The sequence below is a fragment of the Trematomus bernacchii genome, unplaced genomic scaffold (genome assembly GCF_902827165.1).
Source record: "Trematomus bernacchii unplaced genomic scaffold, fTreBer1.1, whole genome shotgun sequence".
NCBI lineage: Eukaryota > Metazoa > Chordata > Actinopteri > Perciformes > Nototheniidae > Trematomus > Trematomus bernacchii.
In genome coordinates, this window is record NW_022987688.1 from 24,828 (window position 1) to 48,159 (window position 23,332).

Here is a 23,332-nt window from a genome sequence, read left to right on the forward strand (position 1 = left end):
ATAATCTGGATTGAGCGTATAGTCGATGTCGTATAAAGTGATTTAAACGTGCTCTTCTCGTGGTCAGGACTCTTTCAGTGGTTCAGGAGGTTTTTAGAGTCTCCTTCTCCCCCTCTTATATACATCAGAGAAGACTACAACTCCCATGATGCAACACTCTAAAACCAACACACCCACTAAAGCCTTACTGTTGCGTTCACTTAGAGCCCCCTAGTGGCAGAGCATGACAGGTGTGTTTAACATTTAGAATAAAGATGAATAATGCAGACGGTAATATGTCTCCCCTTTTAATCCCGTTAAATAAAAGATATATTGATCCGATGTTCCTGAGTGGAGATGAAGCGCAGACAACATGTGGAGATAATTACAGTTGATTTATTTACAGAAACACTTAACACATAAACTCAGATTATTGTTCAGCCATGAGGCGACAGGTAAGCCTGCAGTGCATTGTGGGCGTTCATCCTGCAGTGCATTGTGGGTGTTCATCCTGCAGTGCATTGTGGGTGTTCATCCTGCAGTGCATTGTGGGCGTTAATCCTGCAGTGCATTGTGGGCGTTCCTCCTGCAGTGCATTGTGGGTGTTATCGTGCAGTGATGCTCTGCAGACGGCTCGTTCTCTTCATGATGTTCGGGATGAACTGCAGCCCCGCCGCCCTCTCGATGGTTTCTATGGGAACCAGGAAGCGCTCCAGAGGGACCTTCTCCTCGATTGGTTCGTTCGGTAAGACGTACGACCGAAGCTCCACCCCCCTGCCATCCATCTGCTCCAGGATCAGCACCTGAGGGAACCAATCAGCTGTCAGCTAGTTTCACTTCTGGAACATGGTGACATCAGTATGGAGCACTCTTGCTCCTATTGGCTAGCGCTCCAACACATTGTACGTGATAGGATAAAGGGGCGGGACATCTTTAAGCTGTTTGACCAATCACAACAGAGCCAGCCAGCTAACCAATCAGAGCAGACTGGGCTCTGGTTTCAGACAGAGGGTGAAAAGAGGTGCTGCAGCACAGGCAGTATGAGGACAATAAAGAGCTTTCTGAACATTAGAGCATGGAGACATGTCCCAGTAGAGACACTACATAGAGACATGTCCCAGTAGAGACACTACATAGAGACATGTCCCAGTAGAGACACTACATAGAGACATGTCCCAGTAGAGACACTACATAGAGACATGTCCCAGTAGAGACACTACATAGAGACATGTCCCAGTAGAGACACTACATAGAGACATGTCCCAGTAGAGACACTACATAGAGACATGTCCCAGTAGAGACACTACATAGAGACATGTCCCAGTAGAGACACTACATGGAGACATGTCCCAGTAGAGACACTACATGGAGACATGTCCCAGTAGAGACACTACATGGAGACATGTCCCAGTAGAGACACTACATAGAGACATGTCCCAGTAGAGACACTACATAGAGACATGTCCCAGTAGAGACACTACATAGAGACATGTCCCAGTAGAGACACTACATAGAGACATGTCCCAGTAGAGACACTACATGGAGACATGTCCCAGTAGAGACACTACATAGAGACATGTCCCAGTAGAGACACTACATAGAGACATGTCCCAGGAGAGACACTACATAGAGACATGTCCCAGTAGAGACACTACATGGAGACATGTCCCAGTAGAGACACTACATGGAGACATGTCCCAGGAGAGACACTACATGGAGACATGTCCCAGTAGAGACACTACATAGAGACATGTCCCAGTAGAGACACTACATGGAGACATGTCCCAGTAGAGACACTACATAGAGACATGTCCCAGGAGAGACACTACATAGAGACATGTCCCAGTAGAGACACTACATGGAGACATGTCCCAGTAGAGACACTACATAGAGACATGTCCCAGGAGAGACACTACATAGAGACATGTCCCAGTAGAGACACTACATGGAGACATGTCCCAGGAGAGACACTACATAGAGACATGTCCCAGGAGAGACACTACATGGAGACATGTCCCAGTAGAGACACTACATAGAGACATGTCCCAGTAGAGACACTACATGGAGACATGTCCCAGTAGAGACACTACATGGAGACATGTCCCAGTGTCGTCTATGTATAAAAAACATTTTATATTTGTGTTTGTTATTAACCTGTCACTCACCTTGAAGAAGTGCGTCGGCACGGCAACGTGGTTATGCCCCAAAACCTGATATCGTACGTACAGCTTTCCATCAGCCTCCTGTCTACACACACACACACACACACACACACACACACACACACACACACACACACACACACACACACACACACACACACACACACACACACACACACACACACACACACACACACACACACACACACACACACACACACACACACACACACACACACACACACACACACACACACACACACACACACACACACACACACACACACACACACACACACACACACACACACACACACACACACACACACACACACACACACACACACACACACACACACACACACACACACACACACACACACACACACACACACACACACACACACACACACACACACACACACACACGGCAAAGTCTGTTAACTGAAATAATACACCATGTTTAGCCTTCATGGCAAATACATTTTATTTTTCGGTCACGTTTGAGGTGGCCTATTTAGTTTTCAACCAAATGTTGATGACATAAATGTTTATGCTCATAAAAATATCACAACAAAGATTGCCAATCACAAATGTAATTTAGATTAAAGAAAACATATCTTCAACAAAAGAAAAGTCCATCATCTGTCATCACCTTTCCAAAATAACCTGACCGAACCAGTGAGTTGGACAGATGGACAAAAAGGGGCCTAATTGTACATCTGCTGAGACCCACGCACTGCTGAGACCCACGCACTGCTGAGACCCACGCACTGCTGAGACCCACGCACTGCTGAGACCCACGCACTGCTGAGACCCACGCACTGCTGAGACCCACGCACTGCTGAGACCCACGCACTGCTGAGACCCACGCACTGCTGAGACCCACGCACTGCTGAGACCCACGCACTGCTGAGACCCACGCACTGCTGCAGGGTGTAAGGAATCATTCTGACTGCATAGCTGGTAGCTTTAACAGAGAGGGTGGAGCGACTAAAGTAAAGAGCGGAATATGGACGGAGGTCACAGACAATGTGACCTGGACACAAGAGGACGGTGGACCAAGTGAGGTTGAGGTGGAAGAATCTGAAGCAGCAAGCTACCAAAGACCACAGCCAGGCTAAATACCCACAGACGGGTAACAAAGCGTATAAAAGGGGACAATACACAGATGTGGTACTTGATATCATTGGTGGTCAGCAGTCACAATCTTTACATGGAATACCAAACGTTGTACTGGATGGTGAGTCGCAGGTATGTGTGATTTTATCCTTGTCCCAGGGTTTCCGTCAGCCGGTAATTACCGGTTTTTAGCTGGTAACATTTATTAAAAACCGGTAAATTCAAAACCTGCCGGTCAAAATGTCCGGTAATAATTAGGGATGCTCCGATCGATTGGCCTCCGGTCATTATCGTATTAATACCTACAGTTATTATCTTGTCTTGTCTCTATAGAACTAGTTATTATCTAGTCTCTATAGAACTAGTTATTATCTTGTCTCTATAGAACTAGTTATTATCTTGTCTTGTCCCTATAGAACGTGTGTGTGTGTGTGTGTGTGTGTGTGTGTGTGTGTTACCTGGGCAGGTAGAGGGGGCCGGTGCACACGTAGACATCCAGGTAGTTTTTGGTCAGAGAGCGGCAGTGTTTCTCCAGGTTATTCCAGGTGTACCGGTTCAATTGAGGATTCTGAAAACACACACACACACACACACACACACACACACACACACACACACACACACACACACACACACACACACACACACACACACACACACACACACACACACACACACACACACACACACACACACACACACACACACACACACACACACACACACACACACACACACACACACACACACACACACACACACACACACACACACACACACACACACACACACACACACACACACACACACACACACACACACACACACACACACACACACACACACACACACACACACACACACACACACACACACACACACACACACACACACACACACATATCAATATATCTGTGTGGGTATCATGTGTGTGTGTGTGTGTGTGTGTGTACCTGTGGGGCCACGTTGCTCAGGTAGAAGGTGTCCTGCATGGCCTTCTGGCTCCACTTGTGATTGGCTGCTGCAGCCATGTGACCTCTGTCGAAGCCACTCCCCCTGTAGTCAGTGTTGGTGGACCTGTGGAGCACGTTCACACTGGGGGGGGGGGTTTAATAACACTAAAGTATACATGATCTAAAGGTAAATAATGTCCAGGTGACTCACCTGTCGTCCTCCATGAAGTCGCAGCTCTTCCTGTCTGATTGGCCGCTCAGGGAGGCGGGGCTCAGCCTCTCGATTACCCAGGATGCAGTGCGTGTGCGGGGGTCGTACGAGGTCACGTAGGACTCTCGCGTCTTGATGTTTGCTAACGAGGGGAAGCCGTACTTCATCACTGCCGCCCCCCCCCGACACACCTGGACTCACCTGAGGGGAGGAGTCAGGACGATGAGGTCATATATATATATATACACACACAGTATATAAATACACAGTATATGTTCATTATACAGTGTGTGTGATCTTCACTGTGTGTCTTAAAGGTCCCATGTCATGCTTCTCTGGTTCTGACCCGTCCCCTTGTGTTCTGTAGCTTCTGCATGTGAACGGTCTGCAGAGTCACAAACCCTCAGAGTGCACCCTGTAGAGAGTAAAGCTCTAACACAGAGCAGACCTCTCTGTGCTGCCCCAGAACGCCTCGCTGGACATCTCTCTTTTTCCATTTTTTACTTCTTGGGTATAGTGACGTGACCATGCCCAAATGGACCAATCCGTGGAGCTCCGCACACACACACACTCACTCAGCCTTATCTTTTCTCAGCCGCGCTACTCCGCGGATTTCTCAGCCTGAACTCAGCCTGAGCACACGCACACGCACAAACACACACACACACACACACACACACACACACACACACACACACACACACACACACACACACACACACACACACACACACACACACACACACACACACACACACACACACACACACACACACACACACACACACACACACACACACACACACACACACACACACACACACACACACACACACACACACACACACACACACACACACACACACACACACACACACACACACACACACACACACACACACACACACACACACACACACACACAGCCAGGCTACGAGTGTGTGTGTGTGTGTGTGTGTGTGTGTGTGTGTGTGTGTGTGAGCTCAGGCTGAGTTCAGGCTGAGCTCCGCGATGTCTCACTGTCTCACAGACCCCTCGCAGCAACCAGGAAACGACACCAGTAACCCAGCTCACACTGTCCTCTCCTCACAGCAGCGAGCCCCCCAACGTCCCCCCAACACGGCCCCCAGACCCCACGCAGCATTCTCATCTGTTTGTCCTTACTGGTGTCATTTTCTGGTTGCTAACTAACGCCATTGTAAAACATAATCACTGATGTTCTGCTGTAACGGTGGTGATCTCATCAGAACAGAGTGGACGAGCTGACCAATCAGAGCACAGTGGGCTCACAGGGAGGGGGGGGGCAGGAGCTCCAACAAGCCGTGTAGGACAGAGAGTGAATACACAGACTATACAGAGATGCTGTTTGAGAAACCAATGTGAGTTTGGAACATTGAACAATGTACATCTATTCTAGTAGACCTCAACTATGGAACTATGATCAGTAGAAAAGACATGGGACCTTTAAGAAAAACAGAGCTCAGATTGTATTTCTCTTTTTTAATCTGCAGTATGTGCTCAGGTGTTCAGTGACTGATTGAGACGTGTTTACACTTAGGTGATAAGTATAAAACTAAGTATTATCATCAAAATATAGTGAAAGTAGCGACAGTAAAAGTAGTCGTTGTGCAGATTGGTTCATTTCAGAATAATATATATGATATGTTTTATAATGATTGATCATGAAAGTGTTCTCAAAGCTGGTAAAGGTGCAGCTAGTTTGAATGACTTTGTATACTGCAGGGTAGCTTGTGGATTTACTCCAGGTGGAACTAAAGTCTGTGGAGTAACTGAAGGGATTAAATACATGTCGTGGAGTAAAAGTGCACCATGTACCTCTGAACTGTAGTGGAGTAAAGTCTCTATAAATAGTACTTAAGTACAGTCTCAGTACAGTCTCAGTACAGTACAGTAGTCTCTATAAATAGTACTTTAGTACAGTCTCTGTACAGTACAGTCTCAGTACAGTCTCTGTACAGTCTCAGTACAGTACAGTAGTCTCTATAAATACAGTACAGTACTCTCACCGTGAGCTCGGAGGCCTCCACCCACGGGATCACCGGGATCACAGGGACCCTCTCCAGCAGCCCCCCGACCCCCCGCTGCTCCTCCCCGGGGCTGAGGCTCGTCGCGCGGCCGACCCAGACTCCCAGACCCGCTCCCAGCACCAGAGCGGCCCCGGTCCGGACCCAGCGCCTCATCTTTGAGCACCAGGAAAAGCGCTATATAAATGTAATGTATTATTATTATGATAGTGCTGCAGGAGAAGCACCTTGATGAGGTCACGGACTTCTTCTTCTTCTTGTCCTCCTGGTTTAAAGGCGGTGCTGATCTGCTGCTCCTGCGCCCCCTGCTGTGCTGGAAGAGCAGTTATTGTTCAGTTTCGGGGGACAAACGTTTTTAAAATGAACTAATTGAATACATTCCCGAAGAGGATCAGCAAAACAATTATTCTTCCTTTTATAAATAATAAAAACAGAATGGACCCTCAGTCTACAGTTTCCTTTATTTTTATTTTGACCCTCTTCACTCGCCGTATGACAGCACTCTTGTGTAGTTAGCAGTCAGCTTCTGGCTAACTGTCAGAACCCGGTCCGAACCCGTCAGAACCCGGTCAGAACCCGGTCAGAACCCGGTCCCTGTGTACCGAGAGCGGGAAAGGTAACACGGCTTTATAGAGATAACTATAGTTAGCGTTGTTAGCATCTGCAGCTAGCTCTAGCCCTCCTTCAGCAGCAGAGCCAAAACAGAAGCTAAAAGAAGCTAACAGACAATAACAGAGCTAACAGATAATAACAGAGCTAACAGATAATAACAGAGCTAACAGATAATAACAGAGCTAAGAGATAATAACAGAGCTAACAGATAATAACAGAGCTAACAGAGCTAACATATAATAACAGAGCTAACAGAAGCTAACAGATAATAACAGAGCTAACAGAAGCTAACATATAATAACAGAGCTAACAGAAGCTAACATATAATAACAGAGCTAACAGAAGCTAACAGATAATAACAGAGCTAACAGAAGCTAACATATAATAACAGAGCTAACAGAAGCTAACAGATAATAACAGAGCTAACAGAAGCTAACATATAATAACAGAGCTAACAGAAGCTAACAGATAATAACAGAGCTAACAGAAGCTAACAGATAATAACAGAGCTAACAGAAGCTAACAGATAATAACAGAGCTAACAGAAGCTAACATATAATAACAGAGCTAACAGAAGCTAACATACAATAACAGAGCTAACAGAAGCTAACAGATAATAACAGAGCTAACAGAAGCTAACATATAATAACAGAGCTAACAGAAGCTAACAGATAATAACAGAGCTAACAGAAGCTAACATATAATAACAGAGCTAACAGAAGCTAACAGATAATAACAGAGCTAACAGAAGCTAACATATAATAACAGAGCTAACAGAAGCTAACAGATAATAACAGAGCTAACAGAAGCTAACATATAATAACAGCTAATAACAGAAAAGCAGACATTAGTAATAAAATAAAGACAAATAATTACACAACCTTGGCTAAACAAAATGTGTAACATCAATTTAAGTACAACTAAGTGACATGAAATGCATATTAAAGTATTGCGACCTCAAAATAAGTTTTAGGACATTGATGAAAAGCTGTATTTGATTATAGCGCCAGGTGTTTATCGCAGATTCAGGTTTATTGCAGGAGATCTGAACAGTGTTTTGTGTGCTGGTTAAACAGCTGCAGGAGGAAGGAGCTGCAGGGAGAAGGAGCTGCAGGGAGAAGGAGCTGCTGGACTCAGACATGGCGACAGAGGAGAAGAAACCAGAGACAGACACCTTAAAGCAGTCCTCCAGCAGCAAGGTGAGGAGCCTGCATCACTATATTATTGTTGACAGTCATTGAACAAGCAGTAACTGTGTGTGTGTGTGTGTGTGGTGTGGTGTGTGTGTGTGTGTGTGTGCACAGTCTAACGCGGCCAAACCGAACTACACCGTGAAGTTTACTCTGGCCGGACACACCAAGGCCGTCTCCTCCGTCAAATTCAGCCCCAACGGAGAGTGGCTGGCCAGCTCCTGTGAGCACACACACACACACACACACACACACACACACACACACACACACACACACACACTCACACTCTCACACACACTCACACACACACTCACACTCACACTCACACTCACACACGTTTGGACACATGAATTCAAGGTGTTCTCATCAGATGCTCAGCAGCTTAAGAAATAGTGCAAGAAGTCTATATCCATGTAAATAGAATATGATATGTACAAGAACAGAATATGAAATTAAATAATGTACATTAAGACGAAATTAAACACGGTTTATTGTGTTCTTTATCCTCTCGGTGCAGCGGCCGATAAACTGATAAAGATTTGGGGAGCGTTCGACGGAAAGTTTGAGAAATCCATCGTCGGACACAAACTGGTGAGCACCGCCTCCTGAAGACCTCTGAACCACAACACACACACTGTTTACAGAGTGTGTGTGTGTGTGTGTGTGTGTGTGTGTGTGTGTGTGTGTGTGTGTGTGTGTGTGTGTGTGTGTGTGTGTGTGTGTGTGTGTGTGTGTGTGTGTGTGTGTGTGTGTGTGTGTGTGTGTGTGTGTGTGTGTGTGTGTGTGTGTGTGTGTGTGTGTGTGTGTGTGTGTGTGTGTGTGTGTGTGTGTTTTTAGGGGATCTCCGATGTCTCCTGGTCTTCAGACTCCACCCTGCTGGTTTCTGCGTCCGACGACAAAACACTCAAGATCTGGGACCACAGCTCTGTAAGACACACACACACACACACACAGCTTACTAGCTTAACATCTCCACAGTATTGAACAGGGATGGATCATTAACCTGATACTTAATGTGTGTGTTCTAACGTGCGTCCTGTGTGTTCAGGGGAAGTGTCTGAAGACCCTGAAGGGCCACAGTAACTACGTCTTCTGCTGCAACTTCAACCCTCAGTCCAACCTGGTGGTGTCTGGATCGGTGCGCCACACACACACACACACACACACACACACACACACACACACACACACACACACACACACACACACACACACACACACACACACACACACACACACACACACACACACACACACACACTGATAACTCCATGAATCACCTGCATATTCTATTAAAGCTTCTAAAATACATAATATACCGTTTAAAGGATTGCCTCCTGGAGTTGCTTTACGTGCAGTTCAGTATCTGCCACTACGTTTTTTTGCACTACTAAATACTGCTCGTCACTGTACAGTATTTTACATTAACTATGTGACCGTCTATGTTTCCTGTAGATATTGAATTGCTCTTTTTACTGCACTGTTAGTGTACAGTCTTATTATTATGCTGCTGTGTTTATTGTATCTGTGTAACTCTGGCACATCTTATCTTATCCTAACAGTCTTTGTGTGTGTCTGCAGTTTGATGAGAGCGTTCGCATCTGGGACGTGAAGACGGGGAAATGTCTGAAGACTCTGCCGGCTCACTCCGACCCCGTCTCTGCTGTGAGTCGTTTCTCTTACAAACAAGAGGTCGTTGTAGTGTCCTAAGCTCTGACCCTGATCTCTGACCCTGACTCTGTTTCCAGGTTCACTTCAACAGAGACGGCTCGCTCATCGTCTCCAGCAGCTACGACGGCCTCTGGTACAGAATACTTTGCATATAATACACTATACATTATACATGTAGGTATAACACAGAGACTGAAGCTGTTGTCTGTCTGCAGTCGCATCTGGGACACGGCGTCCGGACAGTGTCTGAAGACCCTGATCGGTGAGTCCTCCTCACATAACAGAACCTGTTCTTACTGTAACATCGGTACATAACATCGGTACATAACATCGGTACGTTACACCAGGATGTAACACTGGTACATAACATCGGTACGTTACACCAGGATGTAACACTGGTACATAACATCGGTACATAACATCGGTACGTTACATCGGTACGTTACACCGGTACGTTACACCGGTACGTTACACCAGGATGTAACACTGGTACATAACATCGGTACATAACATCAGTACATAACATCGCTACATAAAATCGCTACATAACATCGGTACATAACATCGGTACATAACATCGGTACATAACATCGCTACATAACATCGCTACATAACATCGCTACATAACATTGGTACATAACATCGGTACGTTACACCAGGATGTAACATCAGTACATAACATCGCTACATAACATCGCTACATAACATCGCTACATAAAATCGCTAGATAACATCGGTACGTTACACCAGGATGTAACACTGGTACATGACATCGGTACATGACATCGGTACATAACATCAACATGGTGTGTATCATTGGTACGTTAGACCGGTACGTAACATGGTGTGTGTCATCGGTACGTTAGACCGGTACGTAACATGGTGTGTATCATCGGTACGTTAGACCGGTACGTAACATGGTGTGTATCATTGGTACGTTAGACCGGTACGTAACATGGTGTGTATCATCGGTACGTTAGACCGGTACGTAACATGGTGTGTATCATTGGTACGTTAGACCGGTACGTAACATGGTGTGTATCATCGGTACGTAACATGGTGTGTATCATCGGTACGTTAGACCGGTACGTAACATGGTGTGTATCATCGGTACGTTAGACCGGTACGTAACATGGTGTGTGTCATCGGTACGTTAGACCGGTACTTAACATGGTGTGTGTCATCGGTACGTTAGACCGGTACGTAACATGGTGTGTGTCATCGGTACGTAACATGGTGTGTATCATCGGTACGTTAGACCGGTACGTAACATGGTGTGTATCATCGGTACGTTAGACCGGTACGTAACATGGTGTGTATCATCGGTACGTAACATGGTGTGTATCATCGGTACGTTAGACCGGTACGTAACATGGTGTGTATCATCGGTACGTTAGACCGGTACGTAACATGGTGTGTGTCATCGGTACGTTAGACCGGTACGTAACATGGTGTGTGTCATCGGTACGTTAGACCGGTACGTAACATGGTGTGTGTCATCGGTACGTTAGACCGGTACGTAACATGGTGTGTGTCATCGGTACGTTAGACCGGTACGTAACATGGTGTGTATCATCGGTACGTTAGACCGGTACGTAACATGGTGTGTATCATCGGTACGTATCATCGGTACGTAACATGGTGTGTGTCATCGGTACGTTAGACCGGTACGTAACATGGTGTGTGTCATCGGTACCTTAGACCGGTACGTAACATGGTGTGTGTCATCGGTACGTTAGACCGGTACGTAACATGGTGTGTGTCATCGGTACGTTAGACCGGTACGTAACATGGTGTGTATCATCGGTACGTTAGACCGGTACGTAACATGGTGTGTGTCATCGGTACGTTAGACCGGTACGTAACATGGTGTGTATCATCGGTACGTAGATCCGGCGCTCTCTGGGGTTTCTTTGTGGTATAAAACTAGTGAATATCACATAAAATAAACATTGAGAACGCATTTAAAAAGTACTCGACCTAAAGAATAACAGATGTGCAGTAAAACACTGAAGGTACCAATAATATCTAATAATTCATTTTCTTCTTGATAAATAACATGTATCTTTGTCTCTTCTTAGATGACGACAATCCCCCGGTGTCTTTTGTTAAGTTTTCTCCAAATGGAAAATACATCCTGGCTGCGACTCTGGACAAGTGAGTGCCTCAACAGGAAGTCACTCTGTTGCTCTTCATCAACAGGAAGTCACTCTGTTGCTCTTCATCAACAGAGTCACTTTAGCACTAGCTTCAAGCTAGCTTCACATTAGCCTTGTTTACATTTAACTTTCTCAATCTAGCTCTGACTCTGTTTCCTCCTGTTCACAGCACATTAAAGCTCTGGGACTACAGCAAAGGAAAGGTACTGACTCCTCTGAGTGATAGTGTGTGAGAGGGAGACAGAGAGAGAGAGTGAGAGATAATGAGAGAGAGAGAGAGAGAGATAATGTGTGAGAGGGAGAGAGAGAGAGAGTGAGAGATAATGAGAGAGAGAGAGCGAGAGATAATGTGTGAGAGGGAGAGAGAGAGAGAGTGAGAGATAATGAGAGAGAGAGAGAGAGAGAGAGAGAGAGAGAGAGAGAGAGAGAGAGAGAGATCATGTGTAACCCTCTCTCTCGTAGTAACCCTCTCTCTCGTAGTAACCCTCTCTCGTAGTAACCCTCTCTCGTACTAACCCTCTCTCGTAGTAACCCTCTCTCTCGTACTAACCCCCTCTCTCGTAGTAACCCTCTCTCTCGTAGTAACCCTCTCTCGTACTAACCCTCTCTCGTAGTAACCCTCTCTCTCGTACTAACCCCCTCTCTCGTAGTAACCCTCTCTCTCGTAGTAACCCTCTCTCGTACTAACCCTCTCTCGTAGTAACCCTCTCTCTCGTACTAACCCCCTCTCTCGTAGTAACCCTCTCTCTCGTAGTAACCCTCTCTCTCATAGTAGTAACCCTCTCTCTCGTAGTAACCCTCTCTCTCGTAGTAACCCTCTCTCTCGTAGTAACCCTCTCTCTCGTAGTAACCCTCTCTCTCGTACTAACCCTCTCTCTCGTACTAACCCTCTCTCTCTCTCTCGTAGTAACCCTCTCTCTCGTAGTAACCCTCTCTCTCGTAGTAACCCTCTCTCTCGTACTAACCCTCTCTCTCGTACTAACCCTCTCTCCCTCTCTCGTAGTAACCCTCTCTCTCGTAGTAACCCTCTCTCTCGTAGTAACCCTCTCTCTCTCGTACTAACCCTCTCTCTCTCGTAGTAACCCTCTCTCTCGTAGTAACCCTCTCTCTCGTAGTAACCCTCTCTCGTAGTAACCCTCTCTCTCGTAGTAACCCTCTCTCTCTCTCGTAGTAACCCTCTCTCTCGTACTAACCCTCTCTCTCGTAATAACCCTCTCTCTCTCTCGTAGTAACCCTCTCTCTCGTACTAACCCTCTCTCTCGTAATAACCCTCCCTCTCTCTCGTAGTAACCCTCTCTCTCGTAGTAACCCTCTCTCTCGTAGTAACCCTCTCTCTCGTAATAACCCTCCCTCTCTCTCGTAGTAACCCTCTCTCTCGTAGTAACCCTCTCTCTCGTACTAACCCTCTCTCTCGTACTAACCCTCTCTCTCGTAGTAACCCTCTCTCGTAATAACCCTCTCTCTCGTAATAACCCTCTCTCTCTCTCGTAGTAACCCTCTCTCTCGTACTAACCCTCTCTCTCGTAATAACCCTCTCTCTCGTAATAACCCTCCCTCTCTCTCGTAGTAACCCTCTCTCTCGTAGTAACCCTCTCTCTCGTACTAACCCTCTCTCTCGTACTAACCCTCTCTCTCGTACTAACCCTCTCTCTCGTACTAACCCTCTCTCTCGTAATAACCCTCTCTCTCTCTCGTAGTAACCCTCTCTCTCGTACTAACCCTTTCTCTCGTAATAACCCTCTCTCTCGTAATAACCCTCCCTCTCTCTCGTAGTAACCCTCTCTCTCGTAGTAACCCTCTCTCTCGTACTAACCCTCTCTCTCGTAATAACCCTCTCTCTCTCTCGTAGTAACCCTCTCTCTCGTAGTAACCCTCCCTCTCTCTCGTAGTAACCCTCTCTCTCGTAGTAACCCTCTCTCTCGTAATAACCCTCTCTCTCGTAATAACCCTCTCTCTCTCTCGTAGTAACCCTCTCTCTCGTACTAACCCTCTCTCTCGTAGTAACCCTCTCTCTCGTAGTAACCCTCTCTCTCGTAGTAACCCTCTCTCTCGTACTAACCCTCTCTCTCGTAGTAACCCTCTCTCTCGTAGTAACCCTCTCTCTCGTACTAACCCTCTCTCTCGTACTAACCCTCTCTCTCGTACTAACCCTCTCTCTCGTAGTAACCCTCTCTCTCGTAGTAACCCTCTCTCTCGTAGTAACCCTCTCTCTCGTAATAACCCTCTCTCTCTCTCGTAGTAACCCTCTCTCTCGTACTAACCCTCTCTCTCGTAATAACCCTCTCTCTCGTAGTAACCCTCTCTCTCTCGTAGTAACCCTCTCTCTCGTAGTAACCCTCTCTCTCGTAGTAACCCTCTCTCTCGTAGTAACCCTCTCTCTCTCGTAGTAACCCTCTCTCTCTCGTAGTAACCCTCTCTCTCTCGTAGTAACCCTCTCTCTCTCTCGTAGTAACCCTCTCTCTCTCGTAATAACCCTCTCTCTCGTACTAACCCTCTCTCTCGTAGTAACCCCCTCTCTCTTGTAGTAACCCTCTCTCTCGTAGTAACCCTCTCTCTCGTAGTAACCCTCTCTCTCGTAGTAACCCTCTCTCTCTCGTAGTAACCCTCTCTCTCTCGTAGTAACCCTCTCTCTCGTAGTAACCCTCTCTCTCTCGTAGTAACCCTCTCTCTCTCGTAGTAACCCTCTCTCTCGTAGTAACCCTCTCTCTCTCGTAGTAACCCTCTCTCTCTCGTACTAACCCTCTCTCTCGTAATAACCCTCTCTCTCGTAGTAACCCCCTCTCTCTTGTAGTAACCCCCTCTCTCGTAGTAACCCCCTCTCTCTTGTAGTAACCCTCTCTCTCGTAGTAACCCTCTCTCTCGTAGTAACCCTCTCTCTCTCGTAGTAACCCTCTCTCTCTCGTAGTAACCCTCTCTCTCTCGTAGTAACCCTCTCTCTCTCGTAGTAACCCTCTCTCTCTCGTAATAACCCTCTCTCTCGTACTAACCCTCTCTCTCGTAGTAACCCCCTCTCTCTTGTAGTAACCCTCTCTCTCGTAGTAACCCTCTCTCTCGTAGTAACCCTCTCTCTCGTAGTAACCCTCTCTCTCTCGTAGTAACCCTCTCTCTCTCGTAGTAACCCTCTCTCTCGTAGTAACCCTCTCTCTCTCGTAGTAACCCTCTCTCTCGTAGTAACCCTCTCTCTCGTAGTAACCCTCTCTCTCTCGTAGTAACCCTCTCTCTCTCGTAGTAACCCTCTCTCTCTCGTAGTAACCCTCTCTCTCGTAGTAACCCTCTCTCTCGTAGTAACCCTCTCTCTCTCGTAGTAACCCTCTCTCTCTCGTAGTAACCCTCTCTCTCGTAGTAACCCTCTCTCTCTCGTACTAACCCTCTCTCTCGTACTAACCCTCTCTCTCGTACTAACCCTCTCTCTCGTACTAACCCTCTCTCTCGTAGTAACCCTCTCTCTCGTAGTAACCCTCTCTCTCTCGTACTAACCCTCTCTCTCGTACTAACCCTCTCTCTCGTAGTAACCCTCTCTCTCGTAGTAACCCTCTCTCTCGTAGTAACCCTCTCTCTCGTACTAACCCTCTCTCTCGTACTAACCCTTTCTCTCGTAGTAACCCTCTCTCTCTCTCGTAGTAACCCTCTCTCTCGTAGTAACCCTCTCTCTCGTACTAACCCTCTCTCTCGTACTAACCCTTTCTCTCGTAGTAACCCTCTCTCTCGTACTAACCCTCTCTCTCTCTCGTAGTAACCCTCTCTCTCTCTTAGTAACCCTCTCTCTCTGCTTCAGTGTCTGAAGACATATAACGGACACAAGAACGAGAAATACTGCATCTTCGCCAACTTCTCCGTCACAGGAGGGAAGGTGAGGCGTCAGTCTGAACCCTCCGTGTAACTCCACCCTGTGAAGATACTCTGTTGTTACTCACGTAGAAGGAATGAAGTGTAATCACCAATACTCCAGCCATTTGTGTTTTTAAATACCCGCTAAAAGCCAGGAGTCACAGGTATAACACATGTACTATGAACCTACCTGTTCATACCTTCATGACCTTTGACCTCTGTGTGTCAGTGGATCGTTGCGGGATCAGAGGACAGCTCGGTTTACATCTGGAACCTGCAGACCAAAGAGGTCGTTCAGAAGCTGCAAGGACACACAGGTACGACCTTTGACCCCTAAGCACTGTCCTGAAACAGCAGGGGGCGACTCCTCAGACTGTAGAGAAGTCTATGAGAAAATGATCCTACTTGCTACTACTACTACTCTGCAGACACGGTGATAACAGGAAGTAGCAGTAGGAGGAGTTGTAGTTCTATCTGAAGTGTTTCTCTGCAGACACGTTGATAACAGGAAGTAGCAGTAGGAGGAGTTGTAGTTCTATCTGAAGTGTTTCTCTGCAGACACGTTGATAACAGGAAGTAGCAGTAGGAGGAGTTGTAGTTCTATCTGAAGTGTTTCTCTGCAGACACGTTGATAACAGGAAGTAGCAGTAGGAGGAGTTGTAGTTCTATCTGAAGTGTTTCTCTGCAGACACGTTGATAACAGGAAGTAGCAGTAGGAGGAGTTGTAGTTCTAACTGAAGTGTTACTCTACAGACACGTTAATAACAGGAAGTAGCAGTAGGAGGAGTTGTAGTTCTATCTGAAGTGTTTCTCTGCAGACACGTTGATAACAGGAAGTAGCAGTAGAAGGAGTTGTAGTTCTAACTGAAGTGTTTCTCTGCAGACACGTTGATAACAGGAAGTAGCAGTAGGAGGAGTTGTAGTTCTAACTGAAGTGTTACTCTGCAGACACGTTGATAACAGGAAGTAGCAGTAGGAGGAGTTGTAGTTCTAACTGAAGTGTTTCTCTGCAGACACGTTGATAACAGGAAGTAGCAGTAGGAGGAGTTGTAGTTCTATCTGAAGTGTTTCTCTACAGACACGTTGATAACAGGAAGTAGCAGTAGGAGGAGTTGTAGTTCTATCTGAAGTGTTTCTCTGCAGACACGTTGATAACAGGAAGTAGCAGTAGGAGGAGTTGTAGTTCTATCTGAAGTGTTTCTCTGCAGACACGTTGATAACAGGAAGTAGCAGTAGGAGGAGTTGTAGTTCTATCTGAAGTGTTTCTCTGCAGACACGTTGATAACAGGAAGTAGCAGTAGGAGGAGTTGTAGTTCTAACTGAAGTGTTACTCTACAGACACGTTAATAACAGGAAGTAGCAGTAGGAGGAGTTGTAGTTCTATCTGAAGTGTTTCTCTGCAGACACGTTGATAACAGGAAGTAGCAGTAGAAGGAGTTGTAGTTCTAACTGAAGTGTTTCTCTGCAGACACGTTGATAACAGGAAGTAGCAGTAGGAGGAGTTGTAGTTCTAACTGAAGTGTTACTCTGCAGACACGTTGATAACAGGAAGTAGCAGTAGGAGGAGTTGTAGTTCTATCTGAAGTGTTTCTCTGCAGACACGTTGATAACAGGAAGTAGCAGTAGGAGGAGTTGTAGTTCTATCTGAAGTGTTTCTCTGCAGACACGTTGATAACAGGAAGTAGCAGTAGGAGGAGTTGTAGTTCTATCTGAAGTGTTTCTCTGCAGACACGTTGATAACAGGAAGTAGCAGTAGGAGGAGTTGTAGTTCTATCTGAAGTGTTTCTCTGCAGACACGTTGATAACAGGAAGTAGCAGTAGGAGGAGTTGTAGTTCTATCTGAAGTGTTTCTCTGCAGACACGTTGATAACAGGAAGTAGCAGTAGGAGGAGTTGTAGTTCTATCTGAAGTGTTTCTCTGCAGACACGTTGATAACAGGAAGTAGCAGTAGGAGGAGTTGTAGTTCTATCTGAAGTGTTTCTCTGCAGACACGTTGATAACAGGAAGTAGCAGTAGGAGGAGTTGTAGTTCTATCTGAAGTGTTTCTCTGCAGACACGTTGATAACAGGAAGTAGCAGTAGGAGGAGTTGTAGTTCTATCTGAAGTGTTTCTCTGCAGACACGTTGATAACAGGAAGTAGCAGTAGGAGGAGTTGTAGTTCTAACTGAAGTGTTTCTCTGCAGACACGTTGATAACAGGAAGTAGCAGTAGGAGGAGTTGTAGTTCTATCTGAAGTGTTTCTCTGCAGACACGTTGATAACAGGAAGTAGCAGTAGGAGGAGTTGTAGTTCTAACTGAAGTGTTTCTCTGCAGACACGTTGATAACAGGAAGTAGCAGTAGGAGGAGTTGTAGTTCTCTCTGAAGTGTTTCTCTGCAGACACGTTGATAACAGGAAGTAGCAGTAGGAGGAGTTGTAGTTCTAACTGAAGTGTTTCTCTGCAGACACGTTGATAACAGGAAGTAGCAGTAGGAGGAGTTGTAGTTCTAACTGAAGTGTTTCTCTGCAGACACGTTGATAACAGGAAGTAGCAGTAGGAGGAGTTGTAGTTCTAACTGAAGTGTTTCTCTACAGACACGTTGATAACAGGAAGTAGCAGTAGGAGGAGTTGTAGTTCTATCTGAAGTGTTTCTCTGCAGACACGTTGATAACAGGAAGTAGCAGTAGGAGGAGTTGTAGTTCTATCTGAAGTGTTACTCTGCAGACACGTTGATAACAGGAAGTAGCAGTAGGAGGAGTTGTAGTTCTAACTGAAGTGTTTCTCTGCAGACACGTTGATAACAGGAAGTAGCAGTAGGAGGAGTTGTAGTTCTATCTGAAGTGTTTCTCTGCAGACACGTTGATAACAGGAAGTAGCAGTAGGAGGAGTTGTAGTTCTATCTGAAGTGTTTCTCTGCAGACACGTTAATAACAGGAAGTAGCAGTAGGAGGAGTTGTAGTTCTAACTGAAGTGTTTCTCTGCAGACACGTTGATAACAGGAAGTAGCAGTAGGAGGAGTTGTAGTTCTATCTGAAGTGTTACTCTACAGACACGTTGATAACAGGAAGTAGCAGTAGGAGGAGTTGTAGTTCTAACTGAAGTGTTTCTCTACAGACACGTTGATAACAGGAAGTAGCAGTAGGAGGAGTTGTAGTTCTAACTGAAGTGTTTCTCTACAGACACGTTGATAACAGGAAGTAGCAGTAGGAGGAGTTGTAGTTCTAACTGAAGTGTTTCTCTACAGACACGTTGATAACAGGAAGTAGCAGTAGGAGGAGTTGTAGTTCTATCTGAAGTGTTTCTCTACAGACACGTTGATAACAGGAAGTAGCAGTAGGAGGAGTTGTAGTTCTATCTGAAGTGTTTCTCTGCAGACACGTTGATAACAGGAAGTAGCAGTAGGAGGAGTTGTAGTTCTATCTGAAGTGTTTCTCTGCAGACACGTTGATAACAGGAAGTAGCAGTAGGAGGAGTTGTAGTTCTAACTGAAGTGTTACTCTGCAGACACGTTGATAACAGGAAGTAGCAGTAGGAGGAGTTGTAGTTCTAACTGAAGTGTTACTCTGCAGACACGTTGATAACAGGAAGTAGCAGTAGGAGGAGTTGTAGTTCTAACTGAAGTGTTTCTCTGCAGACACGTTGATAACAGGAAGTAGCAGTAGGAGGAGTTGTAGTTCTATCTGAAGTGTTTCTCTGCAGACACGTTGATAACAGGAAGTAGCAGTAGGAGGAGTTGTAGTTCTAACTGAAGTGTTTCTCTGCAGACACGTTGATAACAGGAAGTAGCAGTAGGAGGAGTTGTAGTTCTATCTGAAGTGTTTCTCTGCAGACACGTTGATAACAGGAAGTAGCAGTAGGAGGAGTTGTAGTTCTATCTGAAGTGTTACTCTGCAGACACGTTGATAACAGGAAGTAGCAGTAGGAGGAGTTGTAGTTCTATCTGAAGTGTTTCTCTGCAGACACGTTGATAACAGGAAGTAGCAGTAGGAGGAGTTGTAGTTCTATCTGAAGTGTTTCTCTGCAGACACGTTGATAACAGGAAGTAGCAGTAGGAGGAGTTGTAGTTCTATCTGAAGTGTTTCTCTACAGACACGTTGATAACAGGAAGTAGCAGTAGGAGGAGTTGTAGTTCTCTCTGAAGTGTTTCTCTGCAGACACGTTGATAACAGGAAGTAGCAGTAGGAGGAGTTGTAGTTCTAACTGAAGTGTTTCTCTGCAGACACGTTGATAACAGGAAGTAGCAGTAGGAGGAGTTGTAGTTCTAACTGAAGTGTTTCTCTGCAGACACGTTGATAACAGGAAGTAGCAGTAGGAGGAGTTGTAGTTCTCTCTGAAGTGTTTCTCTGCAGACACGTTGATAACAGGAAGTAGCAGTAGGAGGAGTTGTAGTTCTCTCTGAAGTGTTTCTCTGCAGACACGTTGATAACAGGAAGTAGCAGTAGGAGGAGTTGTAGTTCTCTCTGAAGTGTTTCTCTGCAGACACGTTGATAACAGGAAGTAGCAGTAGGAGGAGTTGTAGTTCTCTCTGAAGTGTTTCTCTGCAGACACGTTGATAACAGGAAGTAGCAGTAGGAGGAGTTGTAGTTCTATCTGAAGTGTTTCTCTGCAGACACGTTAATAACAGGAAGTAGCAGTAGGAGGAGTTGTAGTTCTAACTGAAGTGTTTCTCTGCAGACACGTTGATAACAGGAAGTAGCAGTAGGAGGAGTTGTAGTTCTATCTGAAGTGTTTCTCTACAGACACGTTGATAACAGGAAGTAGCAGTAGGAGGAGTTGTAGTTCTATCTGAAGTGTTTCTCTGCAGACACGTTGATAACAGGAAGTAGCAGTAGGAGGAGTTGTAGTTCTATCTGAAGTGTTTCTCTGCAGACACGTTGATAACAGGAAGTAGCAGTAGGAGGAGTTGTAGTTCTATCTGAAGTGTTTCTCTACAGACACGTTGATAACAGGAAGTAGCAGTAGGAGGAGTTGTAGTTCTATCTGAAGTGTTTCTCTACAGACACGTTGATAACAGGAAGTAGCAGTAGGAGGAGTTGTAGTTCTATCTGAAGTGTTTCTCTGCAGACACGTTGATAACAGGAAGTAGCAGTAGGAGGAGTTGTAGTTCTATCTGAAGTGTTTCTCTACAGACACGTTGATAACAGGAAGTAGCAGTAGGAGGAGTTGTAGTTCTATCTGAAGTGTTTCTCTGCAGACACGTTGATAACAGGAAGTAGCAGTAGGAGGAGTTGTAGTTCTATCTGAAGTGTTTCTCTACAGACACGTTGATAACAGGAAGTAGCAGTAGGAGGAGTTGTAGTTCTCTCTGAAGTGTTTCTCTACAGACACGTTGATAACAGGAAGTAGCAGTAGGAGGAGTTGTAGTTCTATCTGAAGTGTTTCTCTGCAGACACGTTGATAACAGGAAGTAGCAGTAGGAGGAGTTGTAGTTCTATCTGAAGTGTTTCTCTGCAGACACGTTGATAACAGGAAGTAGCAGTAGGAGGAGTTGTAGTTCTATCTGAAGTGTTTCTCTGCAGACACGTTGATAACAGGAAGTAGCAGTAGGAGGAGTTGTAGTTCTATCTGAAGTGTTTCTCTGCAGACACGTTGATAACAGGAAGTAGCAGTAGGAGGAGTTGTAGTTCTCTCTGAAGTGTTACTCTGCAGACACGTTGATAACAGGAAGTAGCAGTAGGAGGAGTTGTAGTTCTATCTGAAGTGTTTCTCTGCAGACACGTTGATAACAGGAAGTAGCAGTAGGAGGAGTTGTAGTTCTATCTGAAGTGTTTCTCTGCAGACACGTTGATAACAGGAAGTAGCAGTAGGAGGAGTTGTAGTTCTATCTGAAGTGTTTCTCTGCAGACACGTTGATAACAGGAAGTAGCAGTAGGAGGAGTTGTAGTTCTATCTGAAGTGTTTCTCTGCAGACACGTTGATAACAGGAAGTAGCAGTAGGAGGAGTTGTAGTTCTATCTGAAGTGTTTCTCTGCAGACACGTTGATAACAGGAAGTAGCAGTAGGAGGAGTTGTAGTTCTATCTGAAGTGTTTCTCTGCAGACACGTTGATAACAGGAAGTAGCAGTAGGAGGAGTTGTAGTTCTATCTGAAGTGTTTCTCTGCAGACGTGGTGATCTCCACCGCCTGCCACCCGACAGAAAACATCATTGCTTCAGCCGCGCTGGAAAACGACAAAACCATCAAACTGTGGAGGAGTGACTGTTAGACGAATCCAGATCCAGACCCTGACCCTGAACCAGAACCAGAACCTGATCCAGAAGCTGACCCTGAACCAGAACCAGAACCTGATCCAGAAGCTGATCCAGACCCTGAACCAGAACCAGACCCTGATCCAGACCCTGACCCTGATCCAGAAGCTGATCCAGATCCAGACCCTGAACCAGAACCCATTGTCACTGAGATCCACCGTCCCGTCTTCTCTCCACAAAGCAAAGGGAGGTTTGTTGGAACAAAGCTCCAGCTGAAACTAGTTTGTTTTAGTTTGAAGAGACTTCCTCTGAAAGACTTTGAAACTAAAGCCACATCGTTCTTGATGTTGCTGTTGGTGAATTAATTTATATTTGATGACAGTTGTGAGATATTGGTCTTTGTGTGCTTGTTTATTGAAGACTGTAATTTATGAAGAGACCTTATTTGATTTCTCGAACAGAATCTTTTGTTTGTTCCTAAAATATAAATAAATATTATGTTTGAATTATTTTCTCTGATGATTCTCCCCTTCTTGTTTAAATGTTCCTATAGACCTTAACTTGCTCTTTTATTAAAATGATTTGAAGTGGACCTATCATGCTATATTTGAATAATATAGTGTAGGACCATACCTATATAAGGCATATTTATACTTTTTTTTTTTCAAAATACCAAACAGATCATGCATTTTAGCCATGCTTCATTTCGCTCAATTTGCACTTTTTTAGCTCTGTTTTAGCAAGGGCTGATTCTGTGAGAACAGCACCACCTACAGGCCTGGCATATGTACTACAGCGTCTCCAGCGCTTTCGAACGGCAATGGCCGTGGCTGTCTCCTCCTGATTGGTGGAGTTGTCCCAATAGCCGTAGCGCCACCGTCCTGACGTCAGGACAGTGTTCAAATCTGGATCAGTTTTTATCAGATCCGTTGCAGCCCCTTTTTTAGAGATTTGGGTATGGAGGAAAATAAAGAGGGTTGTGTTTTCTGACACTTGGTGAGTTCCCTGGAACACCGGGGACACATATTCATGTAGAAAAGACGTACACAAGTGCATTTTGCATGATAGGTCCCCTTTAAAGAATATGAGAGACAGAGAGAATGTGTCTGTGTGGCGTTCACTGACTCTCTGAGTCGTGGGAACAAACGGTTTCTTTCTGTTCTCCTCAGGTAATTATAAATAAAGATTTTTAATTATGAGCTGTTCGTTATTTACAGAATTTCAGAAAAG

General features: G+C 45.5%; 2 protein-coding genes across 3 annotated transcripts; one reads left to right on the top strand and one right to left on the bottom strand.

The window, feature by feature from the left end:
• Positions 1-355: 355 nt before the first annotated feature.
• On the bottom strand, positions 356-6,729 carry endog (endonuclease G). The gene is made up of 6 exons (XM_034137052.1): positions 6,449-6,729; positions 4,428-4,618; positions 4,217-4,358; positions 3,722-3,831; positions 2,145-2,226; positions 356-782 (listed from the first exon to the last, which is right to left on the bottom strand). Exons 1-6 carry the CDS (start codon positions 6,626-6,628, stop codon positions 585-587), a joined length of 903 nt encoding a protein of 300 aa, XP_033992943.1. The 5' UTR covers positions 6,629-6,729; the 3' UTR covers positions 356-584.
• A 78-nt stretch (positions 6,730-6,807) lies between these two features.
• On the top strand, positions 6,808-22,613 carry LOC117488250 (WD repeat-containing protein 5-like). 2 transcript variants are annotated; one of them, XM_034137050.1, is made up of 14 exons: positions 6,808-7,088; positions 8,161-8,283; positions 8,389-8,497; positions 8,795-8,868; positions 9,115-9,204; positions 9,326-9,415; positions 9,859-9,942; positions 10,026-10,081; positions 10,164-10,210; positions 12,030-12,105; positions 12,277-12,310; positions 15,883-15,957; positions 16,165-16,252; positions 22,019-22,613. In XM_034137050.1, exons 2-14 carry the CDS (start codon positions 8,224-8,226, stop codon positions 22,117-22,119), a joined length of 984 nt encoding a protein of 327 aa, XP_033992941.1. In that variant the 5' UTR covers positions 6,808-7,088; positions 8,161-8,223; the 3' UTR covers positions 22,120-22,613. The 2 variants fall into 2 exon arrangements, with proteins under 2 accessions (XP_033992941.1, XP_033992942.1); XM_034137051.1 differs by having other exon boundaries at positions 22,052-22,613.
• Positions 22,614-23,332: the final 719 nt, after the last annotated feature.